The 16,354-nt window shown below is 54.4% G+C and overlaps 2 protein-coding genes across 15 annotated transcripts in view; both read right to left on the bottom strand.

Moving 5' to 3' along the window:
• Positions 1-1,010, bottom strand: part of RUSC2 (RUN and SH3 domain containing 2) — an 86,738-nt gene extending 85,728 nt beyond the window's left edge. For 11 of the 13 annotated variants that reach the window (XM_030566432.1, XM_030566445.1, XM_030566446.1 and 8 more), the window contains exon 1: positions 975-1,010. The gene's annotated coding sequence lies outside the window, so the exon portion shown is untranslated. Of the gene's footprint in view, positions 1-203; positions 653-974 lie in introns of those variants that run through there. The other 2 variants (XM_030566438.1, XM_030566441.1) reach the window with 2 other exon arrangements.
• Positions 1,011-2,914: 1,904 nt separating this feature from the next.
• Positions 2,915-16,354, bottom strand: part of LOC115653584 (phospholipid-transporting ATPase FetA-like) — a 124,614-nt gene continuing 111,174 nt past the window's right edge. The window contains exons 24-28 of one of the 2 annotated variants that reach the window (XM_030567032.1): positions 14,276-14,359; positions 12,375-12,620; positions 9,801-9,939; positions 7,464-7,594; positions 2,915-5,631 (exon numbers count right to left, since the gene is read on the bottom strand). In XM_030567032.1, the coding sequence (XP_030422892.1) occupies positions 5,416-5,631; positions 7,464-7,594; positions 9,801-9,939; positions 12,375-12,620; positions 14,276-14,359 (816 nt within the window). In that variant the 3' untranslated portion in view covers positions 2,915-5,415. Of the gene's footprint in view, positions 5,632-7,463; positions 7,595-9,800; positions 9,940-12,361; positions 12,621-14,275; positions 14,360-16,354 lie in introns of those variants that run through there. The other variant, XM_030567033.1, reaches the window with a different exon arrangement.

Raw genomic sequence — 16,354 nt, 5'->3', positions numbered from 1 at the left:
AGCAGAGATGGGAAATGAACACAAGCTGGCATTAGGAACGCCCATGAGAACTCCTGATCAGGGTCACTCAGAGAACCCCTAGGACAGGGCGGGTTGGCTCTGGCACATTACCCACCCCCTGGAGCACAGGCCCCTGCCCAGAGCCCTGCCCCAGCAGCCTCACCCAAAGCCTGGACACGCAGCTTAGGAAACACTACACTTACTTGTGCAAAGCGACGTGAAGGTCTTTCACCTTCAGTACAAGAAGCCCCAGCACACAGTCCCCAGGTTCGGCCGAGCCCCCAGGAGCTGTAGTCTCCAGCGCCCGCTGCTCCACATTACAGATCCTGGGGGCTGCAGGCCCGGAGGCTGGACTCTGGGGGGCTGGGTCAGGGTGCCCTGAAACCGAGACTGGCAGCCTGCCTCGCTGCACTCCAGATGGGCGGTGCGCGGCGCTGCTGATCAAGCCCTAGGTTGCACCCGAAGCAGTGCGGTCTCCTTTGGCCACTGCTGATCTAGTGCCGCCTGACAGAGGCAAGGGCCCCGGCCTGGGCACCCCGCGCTGAGACGGGCACGGTTCGGGGTGGCGTTTGCTGGGCACCTCCCGCACCAGGCGGACACAGGGAGCACGTGCGGGGACGGGAGCTCCTACAGCTCTGCCCACGGCACGTCCCACTCCGGCACCGGAGCGCAGGGAAGCTCCCCCCAAACCAGCGCGTCAGTCTGCGAGGTGCCCCCGGACTAACGGGGCTCCGGCTCCGCTTCCCAGCCGGGCGGGAGCGGGTCTGGCCCGGGCCCGGATTCCCTGCAGCGGCGCGAGCCTCCGCGCTCACCCTTCGCCCGGCGGCTGCCCCGTCCGGGTGCGGGGCTGGCTCGGCTCGGCTCGGCTCGGCCCGGCCCGGCCCGCTCCCCGGGGGCAGGTGCCCGCGGCTGAACTCCCCGGGCGCGGCCCGCACCAGCCCCGCACCCCCGGCCCCGCGAGCTCCCGCCCTTACCGGCCACTCCGGCTCCGGCCTCGGCTCCGGCCACACACCGCGGCGGGGGCGGGGCTTCCGCACGGCCCCGCCCCTGAGCGCTGAGAGAGCGGGACCGTCTCTGTACCCCACTGCCCCCCACCAGCCCCCCGTCCCCATCACCCCTCCCTCACCTGTCCCCATGGCCCCGCCCTGACCCCCATCAGCCCTCCCCCACCAGCCCCCCGTCCCCATCACCCCTCCCCATAGCCCCGCCCTGACCCCCATCACCCCTCCCCCACCAGCCCCCATCACCCCTCCCTCACCTGGCCCCGCCCTGACCCCCATCACCCCTCCCCATGGCCCCGCCCTGACCCCCATCACCCCTCCCCCACCAGCCCCCCTGTCCCCATCACCCCTCCCCATGGCCCCGCCCTGACCCCCATGGCCCCGCCCTGACCCCCATCAGCCCTCCCTCACCTGTCCCCATCACCCCTCCCTCACCTGGCCCCACCCTGACCCCCACCAGCCCCCCCATCCCCATCACCCCTCCCCATGGCCCCGCCCTGACCCCCATCACCTCTCCCCCACCAGCCCCCATGTCCCCATCACCCCTCCCTCACCTGTCCCCTTGTCCCCACCCTGACCCCCATCACCCCTCCCCCACCAGCCCCCATGGCCCCATCAGCCCTCCCCCACCAGCCCCCTTGTCCCCGCCCTGACCCCATCAGCCCTCCCCCACCAGCCCCCATGTCCCCATCACCCCTCCCCATGTCCCCGCCCTGACCCCCATCACCCCTCCGCCACCAGCCCCCCGTCCCCATGGCCCCGCCCTGACCCCCATAACCCCCTTGTCCCCGCCCTGACCCCCATCACCCCTCCCCCACCAGCCCCCATGTCCCCATCACCCCTCCCTCACCAGCCCCCTTGTCCCCGCCCTGATCCCCATCAGCCCTCCCCCACCTGTCCTCATGTCCCCATCACCCCTCCCTCACCTGTCCCCATGTCCCCACCCTGACCCCCATCACCCCTCCCCCACCAGCCCCCATCACCCCTTCCTCACCTGTCCCCACGTCCCAGCCCCCATCACCCCTCCCCCACCTGTCCCCATCACCCCTTCCTCAGCTGTCCCCATGTCCCCTCCCTGACCCCTATCAGCCCTCCCCCACCTGTCCCCATGTCCCCATCACCCCTTCCTCACCTGCCCCATCACCCCTCCCCCCAAGAATCCCCATGACCCTCCCACTCTGGCCCCCCATCATCCCCTCACCCAGCTACCCCCTATGACCCTTCCCTTCAACCCCTGCCCTGACCCCCCATCACCTCCCCCAGCTGCCCCCATGGTGCCCCATCCCCATCACCTACTCATAACCCTCCCCACTCAGCTCCCCCATCACCTCCGCCCCAGCTGTAGCATGACCATAGGTCCCGTTTGGTCAGTGCAGTGCTGGACGTTCCAGCTTTTTTGGCATAACTGGGTGTTTGTGTGATTGTCAGTTGGGCAGAGCAAACAGGACAAATGCCCAGTTGTGCCAAAAAAGGGGGGCATGGAGAAACATCGGGGGGGGCGAGTGGCAATGCCAGGCTGCAGGGCAGGCTGGCAGCCCACGGGGTGGGGGGAAAGGTTGCTCAGGCCAGCCCCAGGCAGTGTCCCGTTTTCCCTTTGGGAAATATGGTTACTCTGCCCAACTGCCTCCATGACCCGACCCTCCCCATCCCTGCTCTGACCACCCATCAATCCCTCTCCCAACTACCCTGCATAACCCCCCCTCCAACCCACTGTCACCCCCTGCTTGCTCCAGCCCCACTCCACTTTCCTCCAAAGCTGGTCTGGGTTGTTTGTGAGTCAGGGTACTGGCTTAGACGGCTCACCACTCTGATGCAATCTGGCTCTCCCTATTTCCACTCCTGAGATCCACGCAGTGAATACCGTACATGCACCTGCTCACGCCCCAAGGCTCCAGGAACAGATTGCACACACATTATTCATCCCATTGGCCACTCTTTATATTTAAAAAGTATTTTACAACCAAGGAGAGACGCTTGTGGAACGCCAGGGCCAATTTCAAGACATTAAAAACAGACATTGGTCTTGTCAAACTGCTGAAGTATTTGCAGTCAGAACCAGTTCACTAAGTGGATCATCCCTTGCGTGTCTTATGCAGCATTTGTAAGTCCCGCTTCGGCCTGTGGCCAAGTAGGGTGTGTTGTGTGCAAACCATCTCAGAGCTGTGTCGGGTCCAGAGCTTCCCTGGTTCCTTCGCAGTTGGCCTCTTTCCTTCTCAGCACTGCAGCCCACAGCATCCCATGCTAGCGCCAGCCTGAGCCTTCTGGGATGTCAGTTTAACAATCTAAACTCTCCCCTTCGGTACCCTGGGGAGGCTAACGTCGTGAGCCATTATCCGAATCAGCGGGCCGAGGTGAGCCACAAGCCAGAGAGAGGCGGCGAGCAGTGACGGCCCCGCTCAGTTTGATTCGCCCCAGTGCACTGCATTGCTCGGTGCTACAGCTGTCTCCATGCAGCACACATCACTGTGGGGTAGGGTATGTTCCTTTCCCCAGCCCCATGTCTGAAAGCCAGTCCTGTGGTTTATAACAACTCCCCAGAGCCCAGGTGCAACTGCCCCTCTGTCTCTACTGGTGCTTAGCCCAGAGGAGAGCCATGTCCAGAGAATAAAGCCCTTCGTTAGAGGAGCATAAACAATTCCATGCAGTCGCTGTTAAAACAAGGAGCTCTGAGGAGACTAGTTCAAGTGGAAACATCACCAGCCTGTCGCAGTAACACATCCCTTCTGCCAGTGCCTCGGGGATTCTGCACAGAACCCCGTTACCGCTAACGTGCAATGTACAGGAACCCCAGCCCAAGCAGGCACCGAAACTAGGCCTACAACCCTCTGTAAGTGGTTACAGCACCCAGCTGAGGAACTAACGGGGGTTGCTTTGTCCTGCAGGCAAGAGAGCCCCGTTCCGATGGGTTAGTAACACTGATGGGCCTGATTCTCCACTCCAGCATGCCAGCTTTACACCAGGGTAACTCCCCCAAAGCACCGGTGTGACGGACTGGAGAACCAGGCCCAGTGGCTCAGCAGCTGCAAGACTCCAGCCGTTTCTAGTCTGCCCAGTCCCGTTGCTGATGGTCTCACAGAGCTCTCTGACCTCACACACGTCAGCTGTTTGATGGATTTGCCTTCCAACCAAAATCGAAAGAGCAGGCAAAACCATTTGGTTCAGGAAACTGCAGAGATAACCTAGGGAGGTTTCTTCTAATCTTCACCCACATTGCTCAGGAGGTGAGGGAGAGAGAGAAACAGAACAAGGGGGCTGGTGTGTTAAAGAGCTGGGCAGTCAGAGGTAAGGGTGAAAACTGCACCCTCCCATCGGCCCTGTGCAGCTCATGGAGGTTCCATTTCTGCCATCAGAGGCTCTCATTCAGTTCCACTGAAGTCCATGGGAGCTGGGCGTTTGTGCTGGACCACAGAATTTGGCTGGGTCTGGTTGGAAAGCTACCTGATGATGGAGGTTCCCTTGTGAGACTGAGCCATGACCCAAGGGACCCGCAGGGAGGGATTTCCCAGCTTCACTTTAAGTGAGCAGCTCTAGCATTTGTGGAGTTCAGGAACTGAGTGTTTTGGTGCTTTTCTGTTTTAAGTCTAGAAGAAACTGCTGGTGCCTGGCTGCAAAACCTGAGAACCATGACATTTCCCAGCAGGGTGGCTCTGCAACGCAGCTCCAGGGCAGGGTAGTGCGATTGCAGGCCCCTTTCCCTAGCTGCTGTCTGGAGAGCTGACCCCTGACTTACAGCACCTCCCAAAGGCAGGGGTTGCACTTGGGGCACTGACTGTAGGCTTGGACAGGGTCACCCCCCAGCTCGGTAGGTCATTTCCCACCTCACACTCTCCAAACACCCATGTACGTTATGGACAAATGGCTGCACAATTACTTCGATTGCAAAGATTCGGGAGCTGGGGTTTGAGGCACTGGGCCCGTCACTCTTGGGGTCAGTGGTGTTGTCCCCGGGATGAATACAGCTCTGAATGCTTCATGGCATAGTTCATGACAGAAACAAGCCTTGTGGATGGGATGAGCTTATACAGTTCTGCCCTCCCTCTGCCCTGACGCCGCGGTGCTCGGAGGTACGGGGGTGAGGGGATGAAGCAGTGGCATCACGGATGATCTTGGTGCATGGAGCGGGCGTTCCCCTGCACGTTCTCTCTCTCAGACCACGGAGGGATGGGGGGGTTGGTCTGCTTTGCGCTTGCCCCTCTCAACTCCACATATTTAAGAACTTGGACTCATCCTGTTCTTTCCTCCCTGGGAGCAGCGTGTGCCCTTTGGAGCAGGAGCTGGAGTTAGAGTGAGCACCTGGGTGGAAAGAGAAGGCCTGAGTCCTCCTTGGAGTAGCTGACAGGGCAGTCCTGGGTGGGTGCGGGCTGGGACGCTGTGCAGGGCACAGTTTCCTTTCTGGCTGCCCTGGTTCTTGCATTCACTTGTGTTTGTTTTTCTCACTATTGGGTGAAAACATCCCTGTTGTGGTGAAAGGCAGTTTAGGCCGCATGTTTCTCCCAGACATAATGAGCGCGCCGAAGCCGTGCTGATGGGAGAAGGCGTAGCCGGAGCGACGGGTGCTGGTACGGCGCAAGCGTGTCTTGGGCAAGGGAGGCGGCGGCTGCTTCTTGGCCGCTCTGATCTTGCGTAGGACCTGAAATCAGAAAACATCCCGCTCAGCAGGTAGGAGAGACAGCTGGGCTTGGAACGGCCCTCTGCTCAGGACACATTCCACAGCCCTGCTGCTTCGCAGGCAGAAGCAGGTACCTGCAGAGGCTTTAGCTGGCATGAAGGCAGTAACCAGGCAGTGTACAAACAGTTCCTAGCAGCCCCTTGCTCCTACAGGGCAGGGCTATCAAATATCAGCCCCAGGGTGTCTTTTCAGAGCCAGACTGGATATAGACACAGGGCCCATGTGAGCACACAAAGCTGGAGCTCTGGCTGGGGCAGCAGTGGCAGGGTCTGGAGAAATGCTGACCCCCGGCACCTCCTGACCTCTCTCAGGGTCAGGCTTTTATCTAGGTCCCAGCTTGGCAGCCAGCTGGGACCCCTCCCCAGCCAGAACAGCCTCTCAGCAGGCAGCTCATGTCCCATGTGGGGAGCCAGGCCCAAGCCATAGCCTGGAGCTGGGATTCTGAGATCCCCTGCCAAGGACAGGGCACTGATCGGAGAGCCTGGGCCAGGCCCATGTTCAATACTGTAGTTCAATAAACTAGTAAACCCACGAACTCCGGTCAGCCCATCCAAAGCAGCGAGAACCAGCTAAGCTCTGCAGGGAGGTTTGAATGGGCAGGGAGGGATAGCTCAGTGGTTTGAGCATTGGCCTGCTAAACCCAGAGGTGTGAGTTCAATCCTTGAGGGGGCCATTTAGGGGTCTGGGGGGAAAAATCTGTCAGGAGACTGGTCCTGTTTTGAGCAGGGGGTTGGACTAGATACCTCCTGAGGTTCCTTCCAACCCTGAGATTCTATGAATGTGTCCTCCAGGACAGCACCTCTTCTGTCTCTCTAGCTGATGGTTTTCTGTGGAACCATCACTCTAGTCCTTAGCAGAAGAGAATCGAGCTGAGTCACCGCCCCTTCCCACAGGGCCTCTGGGGAGCTTGGCTGGGACCAAGAGCATGATCAAGTGGTGTGGCCTTGCTCAAGGATGTTGTGCCTTAACGCTGGTAAAGCGCAGGAAGAAGAGAAACACTGGGGCGCAGCAGCATCTAGCAAACTGCTCCGGTCAGCAGCGAAGCAGAGCATCACCTGCAGCCTTCTTGGAGAGGTTCTCCTCTCCAGGAGAGTCCTTCACACTACTGTGGCATGGTCTGCGTGCTCAGGGCCGCCCAGAGGATTCGGGGGTCTGGGGGAAAGCAATTTTGGGGGACCCTTCCATTAAAAAAGTTGCAACACTATAGAATACTATATTCTCTTCGGGGCCCCTCTGGGGCCAGGGGCAAATTGCCCCACTTGCACCCCCCTCTAGGTGGCCCTGAGCGTGCTCTCCTCATACTGCAGCCCTCCCCTGCCTCCCGGCAGAAGGAACAGCCCCACCTCTGCTTCCTATTCCCTGGGTGGGGAGGGCGGCTGGTTCCGGAGGAGTGTGTGAATGTTAGCAGAAGAGGAAGCAGGTCCCTTCAGCCAGCAGAACCCAAGCAGATGTGTGTGTCTGGGAGGCCGGGCCGGAGACTGCACACCTGCACTGCAGTAGCAGGGGATGGCTCTGCTGGCTGTGAAATGCACGGCTGCTTTGTCACCAAGCCACAACACTTAAACCCTGCACCTAAAAATAGTCCTGCTTCCCCAATCCCCCCACGCCCAGATCAGTCTAATCCATGTCTCAGTAAACTCAGGCTGCAGACGGTCTGAACTGTGCCAAACCCTTCTTCCCGACCAGGGCTCCAGGCGCAAGTCCAGAATCCCAGGCCCCTGGACACTGCCTGCGAAGCAGGCTGAGGGGGGCTGTGACAGCCGAGGTCAGGCTCCTGCTCTGTATCCCCTTACTTTGTCACTGATGGTCGGCATTAGCTGAGACTTCAGAAACCGACCGCCAACTACCGGTAGCACACACAGAATGATGCTGAGGAAGATCACCAGCCACACATTGGGTTGACTGAGGGTGTTTCGAGCTGTCCCTAAAAAAACAAGAGCACAGTAAAAGCCATGACGACAGCAGCAGTAGCAGGCACTTCCATTCATACAGATCCCAAAGCACTCTGCTGGCACACTGGAATATGCAAATTACACCCAAAGATCGTGTTACCCCCCAGTGACACCCAGCCCAAGCAGAGCTGGGACTTGCAGTGGTTAGAGCACACAGCAGCAATAATGCACCAGTTTGAGACAGCAGGCGAAGGATAATCCAATTGCAGAGAGGGGCTAGGGAGGCAGAAAGGAATGACCGGAACTGGAGTTTCCTGGATGCCAGTGTTATCAGCTTGTCACTTTATAAAAAGTCCGGGGACCTTCAATGACTGCCATGGGTCAAGATCTCCTCCTTAGATACCCATTCTCCAGCAGTCCCTCCCCCCAGGGCATAAGCTCTGCAGGAACGCCAAGGGAGAGCACCACCTGCTGAATCACCGGCACCATTCCCTGAAGCGCTGGGCTACCGACTTGAAGAGAAGAAGGACCGTGGTCCTGCGGGAATCTCCACAGCCTTCTAGTTAAATGGTTGTCTGCCTCCCAGCGGTGTGTTGGGTTTGCTCAGTTTCCCTAGAGAGCCTGTAGCAGGCTGCTAGGGAGGCGTCCACCCGCTGCTCAGTCAGTCCTACCTAAGCCAGGCAGAGGCAATGCTTGACCCTCTTCTATAAAAATACCAGCTCAAAGCCATTGGAACAAAGCTTGTCCCCAAGACATTCCAAGAACTTTTTGGAATTTTTTTCGTATGACTTTTCCAACAGATGCCGAGGCAGTTAAAGTCCCCCCATTGCTGTCAGGTCTTGTGTTTTGGATATTTCTGTTATTTGTTCTAGAAGTGCCACATCCACATCCTCCTCCTGATTCGGTGGTGTATATAGACTCCCTCTCCCATGACATCATTCCTATTTCCCCTCCTTTTATCATTACCCAGAGACTTCCAGCTGGTCTGCCTCTCACCTCCGCCTGGATCTCACAACAAGCGTATAGATTTTTTATATATAACGCAACCTCTCCACCCTTTCCTGCCTGTCCTTCCTGAACAAGTTGTTCCGCTCTGTACCAACAGTCCAGTCATGAGACCTTCCCCACCAAGTCTCTATGATGCCAACTGAGTCATACTTTAGCTTATGTACTAATATTTCCAGTTCATCCTGTTTCTTCCCCAGACTCCTTGCATACGCGTGTCAAAATCTAAGATGCTGAGCAGATTCCACCACTGATTTCCCTCTCATTGTTCCTATGACTCTATTGTAATTTTCCATGTCGCCTCAACGTCTAGCTCTGTTACAGTCACCTTATCTCCTAGGCAGCTAAGTGCAGATGGGCAGAATGGAGCTGGTGACTTCTCTCATCCGAAGGACATATCCCGGAGGAGTTAAGGAGCTTGTGACACTGGAGTGCGTGTCAGCCAAAACGCTGACTGGAGACTGGAACCAACAAACCTCAGGGCTTCCAAAACGACAAGATGCTCCCAGCTGAGCTCTGTTCATGCTGGATGCAGAGAGTTGTTGGAGCTGGTGGGATTATTTGAAGCAAATACCTTCACTGAGGCTATAGCTCCTCCTCCTGCTCATGACCTGTCCACGGACGGACTCATTCCGACGATGCTGTTCACTGGTTGCACGTGCTCACAGGCACTTATGCAAAATAACATCCGTCAGAGGGTGGCTCACAAATCATTCATCTCCAGCATTCATTTGCTATTTTGATGGGTGACTGCACACTAAAGTCACACAGCATAGCTTCTCTCCCTGACCGGGTGACCACACTTCGATACCTTCTGGTACCAATACACCAGCTTGTTCACATATGAACAAACATATTTGCACAGAAAAATTCCCCAAATATTTGTGGGGCCCAAACTCCACCCAGCTGAATGTTGGAGAAGACATATAAATAAGAAGCTGCAATTAAATCCTATTCAATGGATTTATTTGGAGGAGCATTTGTAGATATAGGTATAGGGCATGTGCACATATATGGTATGCATGAGTGTGCACCGTGCGCTGGTGAACGGGCACATGAACATGTGTATGCACAAGTGGGCACCAGAGAAAAATGAACAAGTACTGTACCCGACGGTGACAAATAAGATCAACCGTGTGTTATTGCCGCTGTGGGCACTTCCTCGGTACATACTGGCCGTACTTCAGGCCACTCGGAGCCGCAGCCCTGTGCGGGAGCTGCCCCAGTGCTTACCAATGAAAGGGAAGGAGGCTGTGAAGATCAGGTACATGCCGTCACTGTACATGGTGAAGATGATGGCAAAGTAAACGGAAAGGCTGCCCCAGATGAAGAACTGGTTCACAGCTGTCCAGTAGGCAGTGTCCAGCCCGATCTGAAAGGGTAAATCAGTGCAGCGGAGCTCAGCGGCTTTACCAATCCCACATCCAGGTGCCAAAGACAGGCAGGCAGAGAGGGCTGCTCCCCCGTGTTGTCCCCCACCCGCCAGGGTGGAACGTGTTCTGCCACCTGTCTCGTTTAGTCAGCAAGTTGCTGTGGCGAGGTCCCGCCCCGAGAAGAAAGGCTGTGCGCTCCTGGCCATTCACAGGAGACAGTGCTGGCTCCCTGTGGTTACCAGGCCATCAGGAAATAGCGGGAGGAGCCAGTAAGACCCCGAAATAGGTGGAAAGCCTCAGGCTGTGGAGCTGAGAGGAACTCACCATTTTTTGCAGCCATTTCACCCGTCCTATCAGCACTGCTTCACCCTGACCCAACCCGAGTCTCAGCACGGCACTGGCTAAGCTTTGCCAGCCTGGTCCAATGAGACCAAGATCACAGCACCAGAGACATGTCAGGCGGGAAGGGACCTGGAGAGGTCCCCCAGTCGAGCCCCCTGCACTCAGGGCAGGGCTCGGTACTATCTAGACTGTCCCTGACAGGTGTTTGTCCAGCCTGCTCTTACAGTGACAGAGATTCTGTAACCTCCCTGGGCAATTTATTCCAGTGTTTAATCACCCTGACAGTTAGGAAGAATCCTAGATTGGGGGGGGGAGCTGTAGCTTTTTTGCCGCTCCAAGCACAGCAGTCAGGCAGCCTTCGGCGGCTTGCCTGTGGGAGGTCCCCAGTCCCGTGGATTCGGAGGTTTGCCTGCGGGAGGGCCGCTGGGCCTGCAGCTTCAACATACCCGCCACCAAATTGCCGCCGATTCCGCGGGACTGGGGACCTCCCACAGGCAAGCCGCCAAAGGCAGCCCAACGGCCGCCCTCGCAGGGACTGGCAGGGCTCCCCCTGTGACTTGCCACCCCAGACCCACACTTGGAGTGCTGGTGCCTGGAGCCACTGCTGATCCTAGAACCACAGGACTGGAAGGGACTCAAGGGTCATCCAATCTAAATGTTTCCTAATGTCCAACCTAAATCCCCCTTACTGCAATGTAAGTTCATTGCTTCCTGTCCAGTTCTCAGTGGATAAGGAAAACAATCACCCCCCTCTTTAGAGCAACTTTTTACGTACCTGAAATCTATTATGTCTCCCTCAGTCTTGTCTTCTCCAGACTAAACAAACTCAGTTTTTTCAATCTTCCCTCACAGCTCATGTTTTCTAAACGGTTAATCTTTTCTGTTGCTCTTCTCTGGACTCTCTCCTATTTGGCTACATATTTCGCCAAGTGTGGTGCTCAGAACTGGACACAAGACTCCAGCTGAGACTGTTTATCAGCGCAGAGCAGAGCGGAAGAATGACTTCTCGTGTCATGTTTACAACACTCCTGCTAATACATCCCAGAACGATGTTTGGGTTTTTTGTAACACCGTTACACTGCTGACTGATATTTCATTTGTGATCCACTTTTACCCCACAGAGCCCTTTCCACAGGGCTCCTTCCTAGGCAGTCATTGCCCATTCTGTACGTATGCAACTGATTGTTCCTTCCAAGTCTTTGCATTTGTCTTAATTTAATTTCATCCTATTTATTTCAGACCATTTCTCTAGTTTGTCCAGATCATTTTGAACTCTAAACCTGTCCTCCAAAGCACTTCCAGCCCCTCCCAGCTTGGCATCATCCACAAACTTTATAAGCAAACTCTAGTGCCATTATCCAGATCATGTATGAAGCTATCAAACAGAAACGGAACCAAGGCAGATCCCTGTGGGACCCCACTCAATATGTCCTTCCAGTTTGACTGTGAACCATTGATAAATATTCTCTGAATACAATTTTCCAACCAGTTGTGCATCCAGCTGGTTAAATTCAATAAAGTAAGTTCATCTAGGCTGTGTGTCCCTAGTTTGCTCATGAGACGGTCACGTGAGACAGTATCAAAAGCCTTACTAAAGTCAAGATACATCACATCTACTACTTCCCCCCCCAGATCCATGGGGCTTGTTTCTACATCCACAGACTGCAGAGGCGAAAGTCATCCACCTAGTGCAGACACCACTGCCGTGTAAACAGACAGTCGATACACAACTGTGTGCCTCATTCCCACCTGTAAAATGGGGCCAGAATGCTCCTCCTCTCCCACCCCAGTCTGTGTTGTCCATCTGAGCTGTAAACTCCCCCACACAGGAGCTGTCCCTCACTACAGCCGCTGTACTGAAAAGACTTCCACACGAACAGTGCCACTGGAGAACTGAGCAACTCACATGTGTCCAGTTAAATCTTTGCAGGGTTGGGGCCTGAGCATACGTACAGCACCTAATACAATCCAGTTGGGGCTTGAGCGTATGTACAGCACCTAACACAATCCGGTCTCAATCCCAGTTGGGGCATCCAGGCACTACCATAATAAAATAAAGAAGTAAATAATAATGCCAACAGTGATGCATTACTTGCACAGAGACCACGATCAGCAGGCAGGTCTGGGCCATCAGTGCGAAGGACTGGTAGTCAGCAATGGCTTTCCCATCGCTTCTCACGGTGTCATACATGGCCCCATAGGGGATGAAGAAGAGAATGAGGGAGCTGTAGATCCCGTGCAGCACGCACTTGACAAATTCGATCTTGTTGAAGTAGAGATTCTGCTGCCCAGGTTCATAGAGGTGAGGAAACTGCATGCTCCAGCGGTCATCCACGTCCTGGGAACAGAGGGGAGAGGCTAGCAGACCAACAGTGACACGGACCCCACCCCCCAGCACACCACTCAGCCATGCTGCCCAACAGGTCACATCACCAGAGCACTCAGGCGTGTTCTCCAGCATGGGTTTTACCTTCCCAGTGCTGACGAGAAGGATAAATGGGGGTCACACGCCTTACAAGGCACACTCCAGCCCAATGTCCAGGACTGTCTGACCTGGAGCCCTGAGCCTGTGAGCCACTGGACGTCTCTCAAGTTCCCACATGTTTAGCCTCTGCAATGCAGGTAGGGCCAGGCTGATATATTGCTGGGGCAAAGACAGCAATGGAATGCAGCTCTGAAGGACTGAGACAAGTGCTCCGTAGGAAACGCTCCACAGAAAGGGGTCAGCATAGAGGGCCTGGCCTGGAGACCCCCATGAGCACTGGCTGTGGCCATCACACCAGATGGTGATTAAGGGCATTGTGAGCATTAACCCATCTCTTTGGTCTGCAGGGGCCTGGTCCATACGTAGTATTGAGAACATGAGGCCCCAGGGCAGTGAGTTGGGGCTCAGGGGTTTTCCGGGTGAAGAAAAGAAGGCACTAGGCGGAGAGGGGAAGAGGGCGCATGTTAAAACCAGAGCTGGAGATTAAGGGCAAGGAGGAGAAGGGAAATCTGTGCATTCTCCAGGAGGTCGGACTAGCTGAGCACAGTGGTCCCTTCTGGCCTTGGAACTGATGAATGAATGTTTCTTGGGTTTGACTTGGTGCTGTCTTAGCTGGCGGGGGCGGAGCAGGGGCAATAGCCTATGGGTAGCTTTGGTCAAGTTCAAGGTGAACAGGACTCAGGATGTTCTTGATAGTGCAAATGAGTCACACTAGCAAATACTCCAAGTCTGTGACATAAGAATATAAAAACAGCCAGACTGGGTCAGACCAAAGGTCCACCTAGCCCTGTATTCTGTCTGCTGACAGTGACTGGTGCCAGGTGCTTCAGAGGGAATGAATACAACAAGGGAGTTTCGATCAGAGCCGTAACAAGGAATTTTTGCACTCGATGCGAGGGCTGGCTCCAGGCTTTTCGGCGGCAATTTGGCGGCGGGTCCCTGTGTTCCTCTCAGAGGGAAGGACCTGCCACCGAATTGCCGCCGCTGCTTCATTCATTCCTTTGTCCCTGGCCAAAATTCCCCACCTCAATGTTACATGTGCACTTGTTAGTCACCAGTCTTCACCCCAGAGGCAGCTGCATGTACATAATTGTAAAGTGCTTACAAATATTGGTTAGCGGGCCAAATCTTGAAGCCATTGCTTAATCCTTAGTCAAAGAAGATTAAGGACTGATTCAGGCTTCGGGTCCAGGCCCAGCAGGATGTGAATATTCTCCCATTAGGCCAGGGTTGCAGAGGGCACCTTTTCCATTATCGTCACTAACAGTACAACCCAGAGGGCTCCAGCCATGCTCAAACCAGGGCCACGTATGCAAGATAAGACAGAATTGGCTCCCACACACTTCAGGACTGTGCTCTGCGCTCTACTCACGGCAGGGAAATTGCTGCAGTTTCTAGCACAGGTTTTATTCACCTACTTCCTGTCCAGAAGGGATCACAGAACTGAGCCAAAGAATCCAGGAATAACCCCCCTAGAAGTGAGCCTGGGTATTCACAGTAAACGGTACCTGGTCAAAGAGGCTCATTCCTAGCACCGGGAGGGAGGTATACACCAGATTGTAGAGGGTGATGAACCACTGATCATACACGGTCTAGAAGAGATTAGAGAGGTCGGTTAGCAAAGGGAAGCCTCTGTTCATCTGTAATGGCAACCAATGACCCCGCCCCTCTGTCAGTCTTTTACATCTTCATTCACAGAAGGTGCCATTCGTCCAGAGCAGAGGGCCGGCCTAAGGGCCATGCCTGGGACACTGAGCTCCCGCCAAGCCTGGCAGAAAGGGCACAAGCTGTCGCAAAGCAATTCCTTTGCTGTTTACGTTTCAAAATTCAATCTGTGACACAAACAGCCCCTCTCGGCTGCTGCAGGCAACTGAAAAGTAAATGGCACCCACTGGCCTTGGCCCAGCACTGAGAAACTGCTGGGCAGTTCTGGAATATTGAGCCAAAATCATGCAGCTTCCTTTAAAAGAACAAATAAATAAATAAAAAGCCCCAAAAATGTACATTGAAGAAAATATATAATACATATAATTAAACACAAATGATCTGAAGTACCGAACTCTCTGGGCTCTCCCGTTTTCAGATTAGATGATTATTTATTATGTTTATTATGAGTCACACCAGGATTGGGTCCTGCTCATGCTAGGCACGTTACAAACACAGAGCGGACAGGCTCTGCCCTGGAGAGCTTGCAATCTAAGCAATGAGTTACCACCACTCCCAACGGAGACAGGGTGATCACTCTAGTTCTAGCTGCATGAAAACGAGGAAGGAGTGCGTGTAACAGTTGTAACTTGGAACAAGGCTGTTTGAACAGACCTATCAGGTTCACAGAGTCACAGACACCGGGCTCTTTATTGGTTAAACCCCAGTGATGTGAATCAGTTAGAGACTCCCACACCTGTATCTCTATGAGGGGAACACATTCATGCTACAACAGACTGAGCCCTGATAATGCTTTGGGGATGGGCAGGAAGAAGGGATTTGAGTGCCATGCCCCCGTCACTGCAGGATTTGGCCCTTTCTTGGTGACATTTAGCCGTGTTTAGTAACTGGGGCAGTGCAGAATGTGTCATGAATGGGGGAAGTGAAATTACATTTTGTTTTTAAAAATTTTTGAGCTGAGTTTCAACCTGATGCAAATTAAATCCCCCAAAGCAGACACTTCTCAAAACCAGGATTTCTCTTATCAGAGAAATGCTGTCAGGACCAGGACTGTGACGATACTATCAGGAACCAGTGAAACGCTATGACTTTAGGGACAGCGCAACTGTACATTAATTGTTCTGAACTTCTACAAGTTACATAAGAACATAAGAACAGCCATGCTGGGTCAGACCAAGAGTCCATCTAGCCCAGTACCATGTCTTCCCACAGGGGTCAGTGCCAGGTGTCCCTGAGGGAGTGAACAGAACAGGGAATCATCATGTGATCCACCCCCTGTCGCCCATTTCCAGCTTCTGGCAAACAGGCTAGGGACACCATCCCTGCCCATCCTGGCTAACAGCCATTGATGGACCCATCCTCCATGAATTTATCTAGTTCTTTTTTGAACCCTGCTATAGTCCTGGCCTTCACAACATCCTCTGGCAAAGAGTTCCACAGGCTGATTGTGCATAGCATGAAGAAATACTTCCTTTTGTTTGTTTTAAACCTGCTGCCTATTAACTTCATCAGGTGACCCCTGGTTCTTGTGTTATGAGAAGGAGTAAATAACACTTCCTTATTTATTTTCTCCACACCAGTCATGATTTTATAAATGTCTCTATCATATCCCCTTAGCCGTCTCTTCTCTAAGCTGAAAAGTCCCAGTCTTATTAATCACTCCTCATACAGAAGCTGTTCCATACCCCTAATCATTTTTGTAGCTCTTCTGTACCTTTTCCAATGCCAATATATCTTTTTTGAGATGGGGTGACCACATATGCAGACACTATTCAAGGTGTGGATGAACTATGGATTTATATAGGGGCATTATGATAGTTTCTGTCTTATTACCTGTCCTTTTCCTAATGATTCCCAACATTGTTAGCTTTTTTAACTTCCACTGCACCTTGAGCAGACGTTTTCAGAGAACTATCCACAAG

The sequence above is a fragment of the Gopherus evgoodei genome, chromosome 6, assembly GCF_007399415.2.
Source record: "Gopherus evgoodei ecotype Sinaloan lineage chromosome 6, rGopEvg1_v1.p, whole genome shotgun sequence".
Lineage (NCBI taxonomy): Eukaryota > Metazoa > Chordata > Testudines > Testudinidae > Gopherus > Gopherus evgoodei.
This window is presented reverse-complemented; position numbering and strand designations above follow the sequence as displayed.